A 17,849-nucleotide genomic window follows, 5' to 3' on the forward strand; every position below is an offset into this window, starting at 1 on the left:
TAAATTCAGGAATACAATGGGCAATAGATTGTTGTCTGTGTGTGGAAGAACTCTGCAGATGACCTCTCCCTCCCCCCAGGACCAGGAAAGGCTGCAGGCTGGAGGGAACTCACTGGCAGCATAGGCTCTCAAGCAGCAGGGATCTGCAGCCTCTGAGCCTCTGAGGAAAGTGTAAGGAGGAGGGAGTGGTCAGGGTGGGGGACGGAATGTGATTGGCTGGCTGCTGGACAGACTTGCAAGCTGGTTGGAGGAGGAGTCACTCAGGGGTGGGACAGCTGCCCTGAGTGGGTGTTAAGCGCTGAGTGGCACTTAAGCCATGAGACCAGCTCCTCCTTCTAGGCCTTACCAGAAATATTAAGTGGAGCAGATTATTATTATTATTAGATTTATTTCACGCCACTCCCGAATTGGCTTGTGGCCAATTACCTCATAAAAAACCCATTAAAACAGTAACAACACATATATTTACCACAGACATTGGGAAATTCCTAGTTTGCTACTTTAGAGCTGACATTGTGTCTATATTTTCACAAAGAAGTGATATCAAAACATCATGTGATGTGCCCTAAGATACTGAGGATGCTTGGCATCCCTTAGCACAACTAGCCTTTACTTTCAGAATAATTTCAAGGTAGAATCTAGCCATAGCCTCTATGCATCCATTTTTTTCTCTGTTTGCAAGAATGGCAACTAGATGGCAGAGTAGGACAGGGTAAACTGTCCTGAACCTCTCTCTTGTCTCTCTCCCCTTACCCCTCTCAGTCATCCAACACAGCATCCTTCCCAGCCTGTGAGGAGCCAGTGGAAGAAAGTTGGTTGATTGGATTACACTGTGGTGTGTTAAAATACAATCCAAAACAGAATTATACCGTTCTAAATTCATTGACATCTATGAGTTTTGAAGGATGTAACTCTGTCAAAGATTGCATTATTTGGGGTGCAGATGGGGAAAATTATACAATAATTTAATCCAACCATGTGCCCCTTTGACATGTAGTTAATTTCAACTTAAATATGTCATATAATTACATATTGAAATCACCTGTCCATAATCTTGTACTCCACAAACTTGAAATGAGTTTTTAAAGGCTCAATCTAATTAAACCTCAAACAGGCTTTGTTATTATAACTGGCTAGCCATTGAACATCTATTATACATTTGAAGACTTATGACAATAGGTAATACTGACTACATTATTCTTTGCATGTTTATGTCTGAGACATTTTAGAGAATGAAAAGGGCTTCAGGTTGGATTGCTGCTTTTCTGTTATTCAGAAAAACAATAACACCAAAAAATTCAACAGAGGCCTAAAATATGCCAAGGAAGATCAACATTAAAAATAGATGGATCCTAGAATGACTAGAATATGGCAGAAAATATTTAAAACAACCACAGAATGATCCAGGCCTTCGCAGCCTTGCATTTGCAACCTAAGCTTTTGGCAAGTGAGCTAGTTGCCTCCAGTTAGCCTTTGCCTTCTGCAAAGATCTTAAAAACTAAGCTCTTTGCAAGTGAGCTAGTTGCTCCCAGCTAACCATTGCCTTCTGCAAATATCTTGAAAGCTTACTCTGGCAGCTTGTAGGACATTAATAGTTTGACTGAAGGATTCTGATAATTTCCCCCTTCTTTTCCTAATCACTTCTTCCAAACTATTCTTTTGGTTTCTGTGGGTGGGTTGGGGTGGGTTTTGGGGATGCTTTGGGATTTACTGTTTTTTCAGTGTTTCTTCTTTTATCTGAGGGGCAGCACTGTTTGCCTTTTCTTCTTGGGGTTATGTTTCTTTTAAAAGTTGATTTTTATAGTTCTTTCTTTCAGTTTTCAGTTTTACAGTTCTTTATTTCAGTGTTTTGTTCTGGGGGGCACTGTAGTCCCCAGTTTGGTAGCTGTTGTACTTGTTGTAGTAGATTGCCAACTTTGGGTACTATTGTTCTACTCTTTGGGTACTATTGGGTACTATTGTTCTACTCTGGTTTGCTGGCCTGGGGGGCACTGTTTGGTTCTCCTGCCAGAGCTGTTCTCACAGAGCTCTATCAGTGCTCTCTCAGGGTGTCTGGCATCAAGAGAGGAAGGGAAGGCCGAGCAGTAAGCTGCTTTGGGACTCCTTTGGTTAGTGAAAAGCAGGATACAAAAACCAGCAGCTATTCATCCTCTTGACTTTTCTGTATTTGTTGGGAGGGAGGCTGGATGGGAAAGCCTGTGATGACTGAGCATGGATTAAGCGCTTAGGCCACCCTGTAAATTTACCAGTAGCCTGCTATATTTCCCACCTTCTGCTTATATGCGAGTCAATAAGATTGCCCAGATTTTGTTGTAAAATTAAGTGTCTCAAGCTTATATGCAGGTCGGCTTATATGCGAGTATATATGGAACTGAAATTCAAGAGAACTGTGTTCAAAAGAGAACTGTGTTCATTCTCCCCCTAAAATTACAATATAGAGTATCAAAACAGAAATATTTATGGACGTACTTCATGTTGGAGGAAATTCCTCCAGCCTGGGAAGACTTCTGCATGTTTAAGTGGCTCTTTGGTAAATAAATAGCTCCTTGTTACAGTTGAAATGTAAGCATTCCATTAAGTGTTGCCTCACTATCCTTTAACATCAAAATATAGCCACATGATAATTCTTTGGCTGTATTTGGATATGTGACACAGTTTACTAATTTAACAGAATTAACTTTGCTTTATATTCCCACTGCCATGATGGATGTTTATAATTTGAGGAAGAGTGCTTGCACTTGAAAGCTCATGTCTTGAATAAATCTTTGTTGGTCTTAAAAGTGCTACTGGACTCTGATTTTATTGTGCTACTTCAAACCAACACAGCTAACCATTTGAATCTGTCCTTTAACATGTTGCTGCAGGTCCACTTGTTCATATTCCCAGCAGTGTTCCATATGTCTGTGCTGTCCACAGTCACCTGGACATCCAACTGCATATCCATATTTTTCAATCACTTGACGGGGTAATTGAAAAAACCCATGGCCAGTGAACATGGATACAGTAGCAGATAAGACTGCAGCAGTGAACAGACAGCAGACAAGGTAAGAAACACTTGGTATTCCAAGCACTCTAACAAACACACACTGTCACATATAATTTGGCTCCATTCTAGGAAAGCTCCAGTTAGTTTTTGTAAATAAATAGCTCTTTATTAGAGCTGTCAGCCCTTGTCAACTTCTGAGACTATGTGCAGGTCAGAGACTGCAAACCAGCGTCACTGATGCCCTGATATTCCTTCCAATTGGATAGTGGAAGTGATGTCATGGTGTCATAGAGTACTCCAGAAATTTCATAAATCTTTGTGCATTTTACCTTTGAGATTTGAGGATTCCTAGAACACTATGTGATATTATGGCATCACTTCTGGTACATACCAAGAAGTTATGTCATGGTTGTGGGCAGTCCTGGTTTCTCCATTGAGCAAGTTGTTGTGGCAGGCAACCACTATTTCTTGTTAAACATTGATTATGTCTGTGTCAGTATCGACAACACAATACATACCACCCTTCATTTTCAAAATAACTTCAAGCTGGCTTATAAAGGAAATCTAAAATACAAATGAGACGGAGCAGAAAGGGCTCCTTTGTACTGTCCTTCTGACTATGTGTTGATGAAGAGAGGGGCAGGCTGGGATTTACAGTCTAATGAAAAGCCCTCTCATTCTCATGTGGAAGATGGTCAGCCCTCTTCCTGAAAAGACTTCCACATTTTTTGTGGGGCCCTTCAGTACACAGTTCCCGCAATTCTAATGCATTGAGTGAAAAGAAATACCTACAGGACAGGTAAAATGCCAGCTTTAAAAAAATAATGACCACAATGCATAATTAAAAATTCACGCCAAAGTTCAGGTTTCTAACAAGATAATGTCAATTGTTCAGATGTCATACAAATTTAGTTTAATTCAACAGGCTTATTCACTGTGATTATTTGAACATGGATTCAAATGGGTAGCCATGTTGGTCTGAAGTAGCACAATAATATCAGAGTCCAGTAGCACTTTCAAGACCAACAAAGATTTATTCAAGGCGAGAGATTTCGAGTGCAAGCACTCTTCCTCAGAACATGGGCCACTCCATTAATTATTATTAATCATTAGGGTACCCCAAACAAAGTCTGACCCCATTCTCAATATTTAATCTAAGATAGGCAAGTCCAGTACATTCAAGACAGTTCTAATACTGTTCCATTTCTTTATTCTCATTTCACATTTTCATGGAATAGTAGTTAATAGACTGCATGTTCTTCATTTACAGGCAGGAACCTAACAATAATATTTTTTTTTGCGCTGTATTCAGCTTTCTATCTAATTTATTGCTCTTACAGTGTTTTATCCCATCAGGACAGAAGGCATCTGTTCCCAGGTATTATTGTATGATCCTGCACATTCTACTACAAAATTCTCCTTTTGTGAGCTCAGTTACAATGTTGTCATGCAGGAGTGCTTTCTCTATTTGTCCAGGGATTGCATATAAGTTCCCCTGTGATTTGTGGTCTGAGGCCCTGTCTTCTTGCCTCAACACCCCGAATGTTCCTTGTATCAACAATGCATAATTATTATTGGTCATTCAATGAACACGCAAAGGGGATAATTGAGATCAGGTCAGCTAGTCTCAGATCATGATGCATTTGACTTGACAGCACTGAGCACAAATTCCCAGGCTGATTTATTTACCTTCCATCTTCCCCAGTGTACCAAAAAGCACCTAGAAAAACTTACAAGCATTGAGGTCATAACTATGTGTAGACACCTTTTGATCATGAGTAGAGCCCAGACTGAAATTGTCCTGAGCCTTCCTCTCACATTCATTTATTTTAGGTGAACCAATGTGGTGACTAGGGTTGCCAACACTGGGTTGGGAAGTTTGTGATGATTTGGAGGTGGAATGTGGGGAGGGTGAAAGCTCAGTGGGGTATAATGCCTTAAAGCAGCGGTCCGCAACCTTTTGGCTGCCGTGGACCGCTGCTCCGGAGTGGGGGGAGAGGGCGGCCCGGGGGCCCGCGCATGCGCAGCAGCCCCAGCACAAACGCGCATGCGCGGATTGCTGCGCACGAGTGTTTGCGCCCAGCGTGTGCGCGGCAGTCAGCGCATGCGTGTTTGCGCCGCTGCCATGCCGGTGGCCAAGGCTCCCCCTCCCGGCCCCTCCGGACCACCAGCAAATTGGCCGCCAAAGCAGCCGATTAGCTTGTGGCTCGGCAAGCTTCTCTCCCCCCCCTCCTGAAACAAGAAGCTTGCTGGGCTGTGAGCTAATCGGCCGCTTTGGCGGCCGATTTGCTCGTGGCCTGGTCAGCTTCTCGCTTCAGTGGGGAGGGAAGAAGGAGCCGCAGCCCGGCGCCAAGGCCTTCGTGGCCCGGGCCCGCGGGTTGGGGACCACTGCCTTAAAGCAGCGGTTCTCAGCCTTTTCTTTGGTGCCGAAGCCCAGCAGGGACCCAGCCGGAGGAGCTGCCAGTTTAGCACTGTAGAGGCACTTCCGCCAGCCCCGTGGGCAACCCCCTGCAGGAGGTGACTGGAGGGGGGTGAAGGCCATGCCTGGGGGAGGGGGCTGCCGCTACATCCACGTTGCTCGCTGTCCTGCTCCAGGCTGGGCTCGGGCACGTGTCTTGCTTCCTTGGCTCCCTGCTTCTCTTCTTTCTCCCTTCTTTTAACCACGGGGGTTCCGCAGTGGCCCTGCTGCAGAGCACGCAGGGCTTGCCGGATGGAGTCAGGTGGGATGGGTGACTTTGGACACATGGGGGTCTGAAAGAGCTCTGAAAGAGCTGAGCAAAGTGTTTTGGCGCATTCCTCGGCAGGCGCAGGCGCGACCCTCCAGGGAGGCTGGGCAGCTGCAGAAGGAGCCAGTGGAGTGCTGGAAACACATGTGCACGGGTGGCGTGTGTGTGCATGCACACAACAATCAAGATGGCATGGAGGCAGCCATTGCCATGGCTCTGCTGCTTCCGCCACCTACACCCGCCGCGGGCTCTGCCCGCCTCTGCTGCCACTACCTGCCTCCACACACTGCGGCTGCCACATGCCGCCACCACTGCCACAGTGGCAGGCAACTTGGTGACCCCGGGCAAGGGGCCAGGCAACCCCAAATGGGGTCTAACCCCAAGGTTGAGAACCACTGTCTTAGAGTCCAAAGCAGCTATTTTCTCCAGGGTAATTGATCTTAGTTGGCTGGATATCAGTAGCAATTCTGGGAGATCTCCAGAATTTATCTGGACATTGGCAACCCAAGCAGCACATCTATACAACCATTAGACCGTTTATGCACTGGGAACCTCACTGCCCTAGCTCCCATGCAGGAGCACAAATTGGGGGTGGATGAGGTGCACTGGGCCAAATGCTCCCCCATGTGGGTGCAAGGAGCTGTGGGGCAACCTGTCACGACTAAAACTTCAGCCTTCAGCCCAGTGCATAAACTGTTTTAGAGAATAATAATCAGGGAGACATCAAATATAGCAATTACATTTCATTGGGCCACTATTGTTCTTTGAATGCAACAGAGTTAGATCTCCTTGGAGCTCTTCTGATAAAAGACAAAATTGGTAGGGATAAAGTAGATCCATTTAATGCAGTTATTGAAAGCTCACCTCATAAATATTGGATTTTTGGCTATATCCCTAGCTTTATAAGATTTCTTTCAGAAGTATGAAAATCAGGTTGTCTGCACAATATTCAATCTCTAAAAAATACATCTCAACCAATCTGATGTGAAGGTCTATATATTTATTCATGCATTCGGATGGATTCGGTGGCTGACCAATTCCTTAAAAAGCAGATTTCAAAAATAGGCTCAGGAATTCCATTTGACCATATGTTAAAAAGCAATTGCCAGTATGTTTGCAAACACCAGTAGGTTCACAAAACAAACTTGCAGCATTCCTAAGCTACAGTTAACAAGGTGGCTCAAAATATCTTTTTTCAAAGCAACAGTGTTTTTAGTGCTATCAGTTATGATTGCCATATATGCCTGTGGGGAATAGGGAAAGTGTTCCATTTTTTAGTCTCTAATATTAGCCATTTCCTTCTAATATTACATTTCTATTGTACTTTTAGGGAAATTGCTTCCATATTCTTTTGCCAAATTTAAGAATGACTTGAACTGAACAGTTGGCATATCTATGTATGTCGGTTTAGCATAGTTTAGAAGAAGGTTATCTCTTCAGTCATGATCCAGTCCGAACTAAGCAAATGATCGTGCCATCCATCCTAAACAATGTTCTAAGCCCTTCAATGGATTTAAGGAGGATGTACGTTTGCTTATAGCAGTACTGTTAAAACTGAGGTCTCAAGTTCTTTGAAGCTGCTTCTGGTCACAATGGAAAGTGCTGGTTCTTAGCCTTTAAGGAACTAAATAGCTTGGGGCTACAGTACTACACATGTTATTAAATCTCTTCGATCATGATCTCCTTGCCAATGTGGGGATATAGATGTCAGCCTTACAGTGGCTGGTGTCCTTTCTCCATAGTCAGGGACAGAGGGTTCCAACTGGGGAGGAACCATCACACCATTGCAAATGCCAGGGTGGAGTACCACAGGGCACAATTCTTTCCCTAATAATCAACATCTTTATGCACCTTATGCACCCTCTAGTTCAGCTTGTCTGGAGATATGGGTGAGGGTGTCATCAGTATGCGAATAGCACCCAGATCTACCTGTTAATAAGCAGCCAGACAAATATCCTCCCCAAATCCTTGGTCAGGTTTGTGTGAGCCATGATGGAGTAACTCCAGCAAAACCACCTGAAGCTTAACCCCCTGAAGACTGAGGTCCTGTTACTGAGTAGGAAGGGTCTAGAAGAGGAAGCGTACTTCTCCTATCTTGGTGGGGTGGAGTTGGTAGTTGCACATACCATCAAGAACTTGGGGGTGATCCTTGATGCCTCCCTTACCATGGAGGTGCAGATCACAAATGTTGTTCAACAGGCATTTTTCCACCTATGCTAAGCAAAGCTACTAGTGCCCTATCTAGACCAGAACTCTTAGCCACACTAATCCATGCAATGGTCATCTCCGGACTAGGTTACTATAACTCATTCTACGCAGGCCTCCCCTTAAATTTGAACTGGAAATTACAGCTGGTCCAGAATGTAGCTGCCTAGGACTTGTTGAGATCCCATATTTGACCTGCCATCCAGCACCTGCCCTGGCTGTTGGTCAAGTTCTGGTTGGTTTCAACCTTTAAGGCCTTACGCAGTCTGGCCCTGCGTATCTGTGGGACAGCATCTCCGAGTATGTCCCCCAAAGAGCACTCTGCTCAGCAAATTCCAACTTGCTAGTGGTCCCCGTTCCCAGAGAACTGCAACTGGCCTGACTCCAGCCTGGTAGAACGAGTTGCCAGCAGGGAGCCTGGCAAAGTTCCCATCAAAGTTCTGAAGGGCCTGCAAAATGGCACTCTTCTGCCAAGTGTATAGCTGAGGACAATGCTAGCACTTGATAGCTCCAGAACGGGGCCCGCTACTTTTACCTCTACCCCATTTATCTGAATCCTGGGAAAGATAATTTAATTTGAACTGTTTTGGCTCCAGGTTCTAGGGGAGGTTGTGAAGGAGCATTCTTATCAAGAGATTTTATGTAAATTATAAATGGCTTAAACAATTTAAAGTATCTTTATATATGGTTTTAAATGATGATGTTAGCTAACCAGAGACTGTTGTCAGATATGGGTGGTCTAAAAATCTAACAAACAAACAAATACCAGCACTTTAAAATTGAGCCTGGAAGCAAATTGGAAACCAGTGTAGATGGAACAAGACTGGAGTGATATGGTTCCTGGCTTGTCTTTGTGGTTAGCTTTAATATTGATAATGGTTATGTTATGTTTATTATTTTAGCATATGATTTTACTTTATGAGCTGCTTCAGTCAAGTCTGTGGTGAGACAATATGCTGAAACTTCTAAAGAAATAAAATAAGAACCAAAAAAGTATACAATTTAGGGCTAGAATTCTCAGTTGTTCTGACAATTTGTCATTCTGCTTAAAATGACATGTGTCAAATGATTCCTTTGAGAGAGTTAAACACATATTTAAATTTCTCCCAACTGAAAAATTTATAGCCTCCTTTATTGGGATGAGCAACTCAGCTTGCCTGGACTTGGGGAGCGGGTAGAATTCATCACTGTAAGTGCGTATTAAGTATTATCTCCTTGAGTTCCTCTCTTTGTCTTAACAGGGGGTGGCCATCTGACTCCTCCTCTTTCTCTCGTCCATCGAGACACGTCTTTGCATGTCTATCCTGTAGACACAACGCTCCCTTCATACTCCCATACATGTGATTCCAGCGGGCAAGTTGGCTTTTTGTAATAGAGAAAGTACTCCTTAGGTTGTATTCTTCTTTTGACTGCAATCTGAATGCAAACTGGTTCTACTTGACTAAGCCTAAATTTACCTTTTTTTCAATATATTTCTTGGGAGATTTATTTACTTTGCACACTATCATGCTTCTATGACCGGACAAAGCTCTGCTATATTAACCACATACCCTTGGGTTATGGATGCCCATAATTAATTTTAAAATATAAAAGGAATTTTTCTTATTGCTTGTTTTCCTGTTGAGCAGTTTGTCACCTGGCAAGAACAAAGGACACTGGGAATTTGTTTAACAGCTGCTTCCATGCTCTGAGTACAGAATTTTTTCTCTCTGTTCTTTTTGAGTTGCTAAACAATGACCCAACAATATGCAATCCTAGAGAAGCTAAATGGAGAAAATTTCAACTTGTGGCTTTTGAGAATTGGGTACCAGCTCAAGGAGGAAAAAGCTAATTTATTAACTGCTCCATGACTTTCTGGATCTGAAAATGAGATCACAAGATGGGAGAATGCACTGGCTAATTCCCAATTGATGTACATAAAAGGACAAGAAACTGTAAAAAAGGATGAGTGAAACCTAAAGGAAGATCTATGGAGGATAAGACTAGCCTAGAGAGATACCTTATCTAGGAGCATCTCATCCAAGTCCTGTGCCTGGCCTGGCAGTTTATAGAAGACCCCTACCATAATTATTTCATACTCCTTTTATTTTTATCCAAACACTCTCAGCTGAACTCTATTGCTCAGACACATATATTTCCTCATAAATTCTTAACATATAGTGCTACTCCTTCTCCCTTCTTTGTCTGTCCCTTATAATAAGTTGTAGCCCTCAATCCTATTATTCCAGTTGTGTTAGTCCACCTGGTTTCTCCCCAGTACCTGTATGGAAAGCCGGAATCAATTAGCATACATCTGTTCATATCCATTATAGAACAATTCTTGCACTCAGCAACCTCATTCTGTTCTGGTATTTAAGGTACAGTAAGTCTGTGCTGGATTCCAAGTTCCCTTAAGAATGCCTGGACTGATCTAAATATCATTCACCACCATGGTAATTTCAGTTCCATCATCATCTGTTTGGCAATTTAGTGTCACTTTTCCTTTTATACTTTATCTCCATTGGGTGGGTGCACTTTTACTGACACATTTGTGTTCAGTTCATTAAACAAAGTAATATCTGAAGTTATATGTATGGAAGAACCACTATCAATTAGCAAAGGCTTGTGATTTTCATTCATTTCTGCTAAATGAGATGTGTGATAAGTAAATTGTTTACTTTGGGGTAAATTCTTCTGTCTCTGTGTCTGAACATGAGGTTGCTTGCTAGTGCTGACATTTGCATTTATCTTGGATGAGCATAACTTATCTGGTTTGTTAGAATCGAAGCAATGTGTGAAATTTATTTTGTCTTTGAGGTTGGGCTTTCTGTGCACAATTGGCTTAGTCCCCCCCCCCCCAAACCTGGCCTACCAGACCATGTAACTTGAGCCAGTTTTGCTTTTGTGCTGCACATGATAGCCCTTTTGTTTACAATACTCAGCACACCAACCTCAGAACTTCCTCCAGCATAAAACCTTTCCCATTAAATGTTGAAATGAATACAGAAACAGATTCAGATTCAGATAGGGAATATAGCCAATATGTAAATCCTCATCTAGCACTTTATCAGCAGTTGCAAGTTTATCAATTAGATTCAGTGATGTTTCTAAATGAGTTTTTGCATTTCCACTTTCTTGTAGCCTAATTGAGTCAAAGTCATTTATTGGCAGTCATAGAAGACCAGTAGTCATATTACATATATAATACAAAAAGTATCAAATTAACAAATAAGAACAATCTAATTGTGTCATCCTAAAATAAAACATTAAAATGCATTAATAAGAATCACTAAAAGGTTCTTAAGATTTTATAAAATAACCTATTTTGGTCTTACCTATCAAAAGCTAAAGACAATAAAAGCCTAATTGAGAGAAGTTCTCTAAACAGAGAATACATAGTTCTCAGAGATGGGACCGAGGGCTCATGGGAGATTGCAGTTACCCAAATATCTGTTGGGAGACCAGCTCTGCTAAAAATGAAGTCCAATAAATGCTTGACTTGTCTTGCTGACATCCTCATTTCCCAGAAAGTGGAAGGGGCAACCAGGGGGTCTGCTGTTTGAGACTTGATTCTCACCAATAGGGAAGAATTGGTTGATGAGGTAAAGGTTGCAGGCACGCTTGGTAATAGTGACCATTTATGGTCTTGGAGAAGGGAAAAGCTATACAGTCACACAAAGAATCATAGAATAATAGAGTTGGAATGGACCTCATGGGTCATCTAGTCCAACCCCCTGCACTATTCAGGACACTCACAACTCTATCGCTCATCCACCGTAACCTGCCACCCCCTTAAGCCTTCACAGAATCAGCCTCTCCATCAGATGGATATCTAGCCTCTGTTTAAAAATTTCAAAAGATGGAGAACCCACCCAAGATAGCCTGTTCCACTGAGAAACCGCTCTATCAGGAACTTCTTCTGGATGTTTAGATGGAATTTCTTTTGAATTAATTTCATCCTACTGGATCGGGTCCATCTCTCCGAGGCAAGAGATAACAACTCTGCTCCATCTTCTATATCAGTGGTCTGCAACCTTTCTAAGGCTACAGACCAGTGGTGGTGTGGAGGGCGATCCAGCGGCCACGCATGCCATGCATGCACAAACACACATGCGTGGCAGGTCCACGCACGCACAAACACACAATGCACGGCTGCAAATGCACTTTTGCGGCCATGCATGGTGCAAACGTGCATGCACATTTGCTTCCTGCTTCCCTCTCCCCCTCCCACAAAAAGAAGCTTGCCAGGCCACAAGCTAATCAGCCACAAGCTAATCAGGCCACAAGCTAATCAGCCGCTTTTGCGGCCGAGTTGCTTGCGGCCTGGGAAGTTTCTCACTGTGGGGGGGGGGGGCGGGGAGAGGGAGAGGGAGCCGTGGCCCGGTGGTTGGGGACCACTGCTCTATATGGACAGAAAGGTCCCATGATAGTGCAGGGATTTGAACCAGCTCTCCCCAATCCTTGTCTGACTCTCTAACCATTTCGCCACACTAATTATATCCACAATTTATTGAAACTGGATAAAATATATGAAGGTTATTAAGGTTATTTCAGTTTTTTAAGCTGTCTGGGAAAATTGAAACCATCTCTCAGGATTATTTCATTAAACAGACAATATATTTCAAAGGGCTGAAAAATAATTATCCTTTCTCAAATGTAAGGGTATTTGTATCCTTACAGGTACATGTAAATATATTCAGACTCTTCAGGATGACAATGAATCGATGAGGAACTCAAAGTTTCATGCATCCCATGAGATCTTGCTATCTGATGCTGCCACTGTTTGGTTGATGCCAACAGAGGCTGATACATGTCACTGAGAGCAACTGAAATTGACAGCATTGCCTTAGCTCTGCACAGGAGCGGGGAGAGCACAGCACCGTTGCTAAACCAACCAGGATTGACCCTCTGTTTCTTTGTCAATGTCATATCTTTAGAAATTAACTTTAATACCTATGTTGGTCTCCGTCTGAATTCTTTCCTGCTCATCAAATCCCATGGGAACCCAGTGGGGCTGGGTGGCAATAACCCTCCACAGGGTCAGTAAGAACCTTACAGCCTTTAACTTGGTAACAAGAACACATACCCTCTGCTAAGGTTGCCAACTCTAGTCTGAGAAAGCCCCGGAGATTCCTGGGAAGCAGAGAGAACTCAGTAGTGATGTGCTATTGAGGCTGGTGTGAAGGGAGTGTGAAGGGAAACCACACATGTTGGCTCAAACTCCTTGGCAAAAAAAGGTGGGATAAAATATGTAGGAGATTGATTAGGACTAGGAAATAAGCCCAATTGATTTCTGATTTCTGTCCTCCCGCGAATTATGGCCCTTTCCCCCCTCCTCACAGGGTTAGAAAGATAAAAGATGATCATTTTTTCCCTACGGGAAAGAAAAACAGGATGCCAAGTGGTCCCCCTCCCGCTAGACGGATGACAAGTATTCAATAAAAATCGAATGGTCAAAACCCCGCCGCTGCAGGAGCCGCAATGAACGGCAATCAGCGTCAGAAGATGGCTGGGGCAGCAGCGGCCGAAGTCAAGCGCAAGCGAAGGAGCCGAAGGGCCGCGCTGTCTGCGGCGCCTGCCGATTAGCATTCCGTTCCACGTGTCGCTTGTTGTGGGCGCTACAGGTTGCCCACCTGTGCGCCGCGCCGCTGCTCTTTTGCTTGGCGGAGCCACGCCTCCCGCCCGCCCGCCCGGGGAAGAAGTTCCAGGCCAGGCCGGGCCCTGATAGGAGGCGAGCCCAGTAAATTTCCCCCGAAGCTCGACCTCCTTTTCGCCAAACCCCGCCTCTCTCTTCCTTTGGGCGGCCGCCGCCTCCGAACCGCGCGTAGAAAACAGTCTAGCGGTAGAAGCTCGACGTGTCCTGAAAGGTGGCCGCTCGCCTTGCACCGCCGGCGGCTCAGCGCGCGCTTTCTCTCTCTTCTCGCCCGCCCGCCGGCGCTCGGAACACCATGCTCGACCCGTCCTCCAGCGAGGAAGAGTCTGAGGAGGTGCCGGAGGAAGAGCGACGGGAGGTGCTGGTGGTGGCCGCCAGCTCGCAGCGATCCCATCCGGCGGCCAACCGGGAACTCGGCCGCCAGGGAGGCAGCGGCGGCGGCGGCGGGACGGCGAGACCGGCCAGCCCCAGTCCATCGGTGCGCAGCGAAGGCAGGGAAGAGCAGGAGCGGCTGCAGAAGGAGGAGAGCGACAAGCGGCTCCGGTTGCAGCTCTACACTTTCATCGCGCGCTGCATCGCCTACCCCTTCAACGCCAAGCAGCCCACAGACATGGCCCGCAGGCAGCAGAAGGTGAGCCGCGGCCGGCGGGCGGACCGACTTCGCAGACCGCCCCTTGTTTCCCCAAGGCTCGGCTGGGGCGCTTGGTCCTCCCACTTCCAACCTCGGCAGCGGCAGCCAGCAAGCTGGTTCTCCCCCCCCCCCTTTCCCGGCAACTCCTGCGGTGGCTGGGAGGGACGGATCATTTACCTTGAGTCCTTGGCACGTAGCCGTGATGCATTATGTCAGTGGGTCGCCCGCACCAGCTGTGGGAAAAGCAAAGGAGCTTCCTGGCTTGCAGGGCTTTGTGGCGCTTGGCATGCTTTACTCCGGGGTAACACGCGGGAGACGAGCGCTTCAGAGCGAACTCGCTCAGCTAGTGCAGCTTTTCTGAGACCGCAACAGGTTGAACGGGGCGTTGAGAATCCCGCGATCCGGAGATCGCTGGGCTGGAAGGCGGCGGAGCTCGCGGGCACGCTTGTCGCTGCCACAACCGCGTCATTTTTTACGTTTTATTCTGATCCCTGTTTGCTTCGCTTAGGTGACCGTGTTTGGAAGCCAGAAAAAAAAAAGGGGGGGGGGGCTTTGGCGCTCATAACTACGTCAGCTATCAGAAGAAACTAGATTAGAGTGAAGGGTTGGGTCTGGGGACGGAAGAATCGGTGCCGCTCGGTCTTGCGCCTGTTTACTCTGGGGGAAGTCCTGCTGAATCCGGTAAGGCCGACAGCAGGTTGATCAACTTTCTTGTCACCAGATCTGCTCCTCCAGAGTTCAAGTAGCCAAATCCAGTTGCTGCTTTATTATATGTTTTTCCAGTTCCTGAGATCGGTTTTTGGGGAGGAGTGGTGGTTTGAATTGCTGTAGAAATGTTGAGAGCTACCCTGAGCTTTCAAAGAAGGGCAGCAGAGAAATATGAAAATAAATAAAATACCTTTTACAAGAAACGTCCTATATGTGTTGAAAGTGATCTATGGTCTCATTTGGAAGGCAGGTGTTTGCAAGCAGACAAAGTAATAGAGCAGGAGATGCTTTTGACAATAAGACATCCATTTTGTTTGTTCCCCCTGTGAACCTGTGCCTTAAGAGATGCTTAGCCAATGAAATGATGCTACTGACAGGCAAATGACAAAACTGAATTTAACTGGCAAAACACCGTCTTGGGGCACAGTTCAGAACAGCCTCTAGAGATGTGGGCCGCAATATGTGTGATTTCACTAAATATATATTTTTAAATGCATCATGCTCAGCAGAGAGAGATACATTCTTGAAAACTTTGGAAAGGGATGATGGATGGGATTTGGGCTTCAGAGTTCCATTGTAGATGGCTCCTTTCTCTTGCCCTTTCCTTTTTCTCCACCCCCATTTTCTCCGGCCAAATACAGTACTTCTTGGTTTCGAAGTCAGATCCTGATGAATGCTTGCCTTTGGGCAGGTGCCTTGGGGAGATGGAAGAATGCGCCCAAACAGTCCAAATCAAGTATCTGTGGATAGATCCCCATGGAAGCATCTGCCCGGGAAGAATCATAACAAAGTTCAATTCCTCCACAAATAAAAACAATGATTTTGTCTGAATTGTGCTGAGCTGTCAATTAGTGATTTTATTGATGTATGTAATGTCATTTTCCTTTTTCAGCCATGTCACTACCATCTGTAATGAATAGCAAGACTAGAGAGTACCCTTCTCCTCTGTTATGGCCACAGTTGCAAATTGACCTTTTCCTACTCCTGTGGGCATGTTGTAAAATTCATCTTGCTTTTACCTTTATTTATGCTTGGCCTAGAGTGGAAATGATGTGTATTGAGGGAAGCAGAACAATACGACCAAGCTGTAAGGTAATTTATTTGAAGTAGTATTTAAAAAAAAAACCGCTTTAGCAATATCCCATAGAAATCAGGTTAAATTATTGGGTATTGGCTAACAAGTTTATGTTCTAGCTGAATAGTACATGTAACTTGGAAGTTGACAGTTCCTGTATACCATAATTAATTAACTGGGAATTAATTTTCTTAGGGCATCTACATTTCACATGAACAAATTAATTTCTGTACTGCAGTAGGATTCCCTCTGAAAGAGACCTTTGTAGCCGTGGTCATTAATCTTGTTTAATGGCTAGTATAGAGATATGCTTATTGCTGTCATCTTACTAGGTGTACGTTTACTTAATTCAGTTGAAGTTTTAAAAAATTGTTTTGTACACCTTTTAGGGACAGCTATTTAATAAGCAGTTGATGGTCCTGGTTGTCATTTGCTGGTGAGGGAAAAGTGCAACTGTGCTGTTGCCTAGCACTGCACGAAAGCTTGAACTCCTTAGCGATGTGTTCTAGTTGGGCGAAGGCTGCTGGAGTTCAGAGTTTAGCTGTACGGACATATGTACCCTGGAACAGTACTCTTCAGCCTTCCAAGGCAGGGGGCTCGACATCAGAGTTATGTGCTGTGAAGATGGGGAGCCTACAACTTTGGGCAGCTGTGACTGCCAGGGACAGGGAATCCAAGCCAAACACAAGGGTGAAGAACAAGCCAAGGGTCAAAGCCTTGGAGGTTTCTTCAACAAATAATGACCCTTCCATACTGTATCCATACAAAGAAAAGACTGTTTGTACAACAGTCTTGCACCCTGTGTGTCTGTGCTGTCAGTAGTCTTTCCAGAGGGCAGCTCCCTAGTGACAATGTCATAGGTACCTGTGACCAAGGCTGGTTATGCACTCAAATTTTCCCCGCTGTAGATCCTGCTGAGTTCAGATTGATCTGAACCTGGATCCTTCCACCTTTGTTTTCCCAAATTGAAACAGATATTGTGTTCTACACTTAATTGTCTGGCTGCTGCCCCCTTCCGGTTTGATTGGAGAAACTCAGAAGGGGGGAGGGAGCCGTGGTCATGAATCTCCAGCGTTGAAGGAGCAGAAGGCTGGAGAGTGGTTTATTTCCTGCCGTTTGTCTCCTCTACAGCCAATGCAAGTGGGGAGGGGGGGGAATGGAGCAGGAGGCTGATTGATTGTTATTTTTTCCCCTGAAATGAATTTTTCCCCTGAAATGAGGGGGTCGGGAAATGAAGTGGGGGAAGACAATCTGAAAGGCATTTGCACATAGAAGTGTGGGCTTGGAGCACAATCACTTTAGAAATGAAAGCAAAAATAAGTCTTGTGGGGGAATGGCAACCGGGAACCAGACAGTCTTTGAACTGATGCCCTGACCAATCAGCAATAGACTACCGTGCTACGTCAGTGTAGGAGAGGGAGGAAGTTAATCTGGCAAAATGCAGAGATCTACACTTAATACTGGGGTTTTCAGAGCAGTTTTCTCAAATGCAGCGAATTATATCTGCTCCTAGACTAGATATCGTGGGGGAAAGATACTGTCACTGTGGATCAATCATAGATGTTGCAGAGGGGAAATTTAAATTTAAAGTGCTAAATATCAGAATGGAAATCAAAGAAGGTGTCGATGAGTTTTAATTTGGGGTCACCGGGGATAAAAAGCCCAGTGCAGATCTGGCCCAGCTTAGAGTCTTAGCTGATGGAGGACCTGGTGAGTTGAAGCCAGTAGCAGAATCTGTATAACATTTGGTTGAAATTGAATATTTGTGCATAAATATAGGATTTTTAAAAGGAAGGTCTCATTTTCATTTTTGAGGCAATGTTACATTGCCATCTTAAGCTTTTTAAGGCGATTAACTTAGAAGGTGCTTGCGATTAGAAAGCCCT

The 17,849-nt window shown here is 44.7% G+C and overlaps 1 protein-coding gene across 14 annotated transcripts in view; it reads left to right on the top strand.

Moving 5' to 3' along the window:
• Nucleotides 1–13,522: 13,522 nt before the first annotated feature.
• The window catches only part of CADPS2 (calcium dependent secretion activator 2), a 385,311-nt gene continuing 380,984 nt past the window's right edge, over nucleotides 13,523–17,849 (top strand). For 6 of the 14 annotated variants that reach the window (XM_077338371.1, XM_077338375.1, XM_077338374.1 and 3 more), the window contains exon 1: nucleotides 13,524–14,180. In XM_077338371.1, the coding sequence (XP_077194486.1) occupies nucleotides 13,845–14,180 (336 nt within the window). In that variant the 5' untranslated portion in view covers nucleotides 13,524–13,844. Of the gene's footprint in view, nucleotides 14,181–17,849 lie in introns of all 14 variants that reach the window. The other 8 variants (XM_077338372.1, XM_077338377.1, XM_077338370.1 and 5 more) reach the window with 3 other exon arrangements.

Source organism: Paroedura picta, chromosome 5 (genome assembly GCF_049243985.1).
Source record: "Paroedura picta isolate Pp20150507F chromosome 5, Ppicta_v3.0, whole genome shotgun sequence".
In the NCBI taxonomy this organism is placed as follows: Eukaryota; Metazoa; Chordata; class Lepidosauria; order Squamata; family Gekkonidae; genus Paroedura; species Paroedura picta.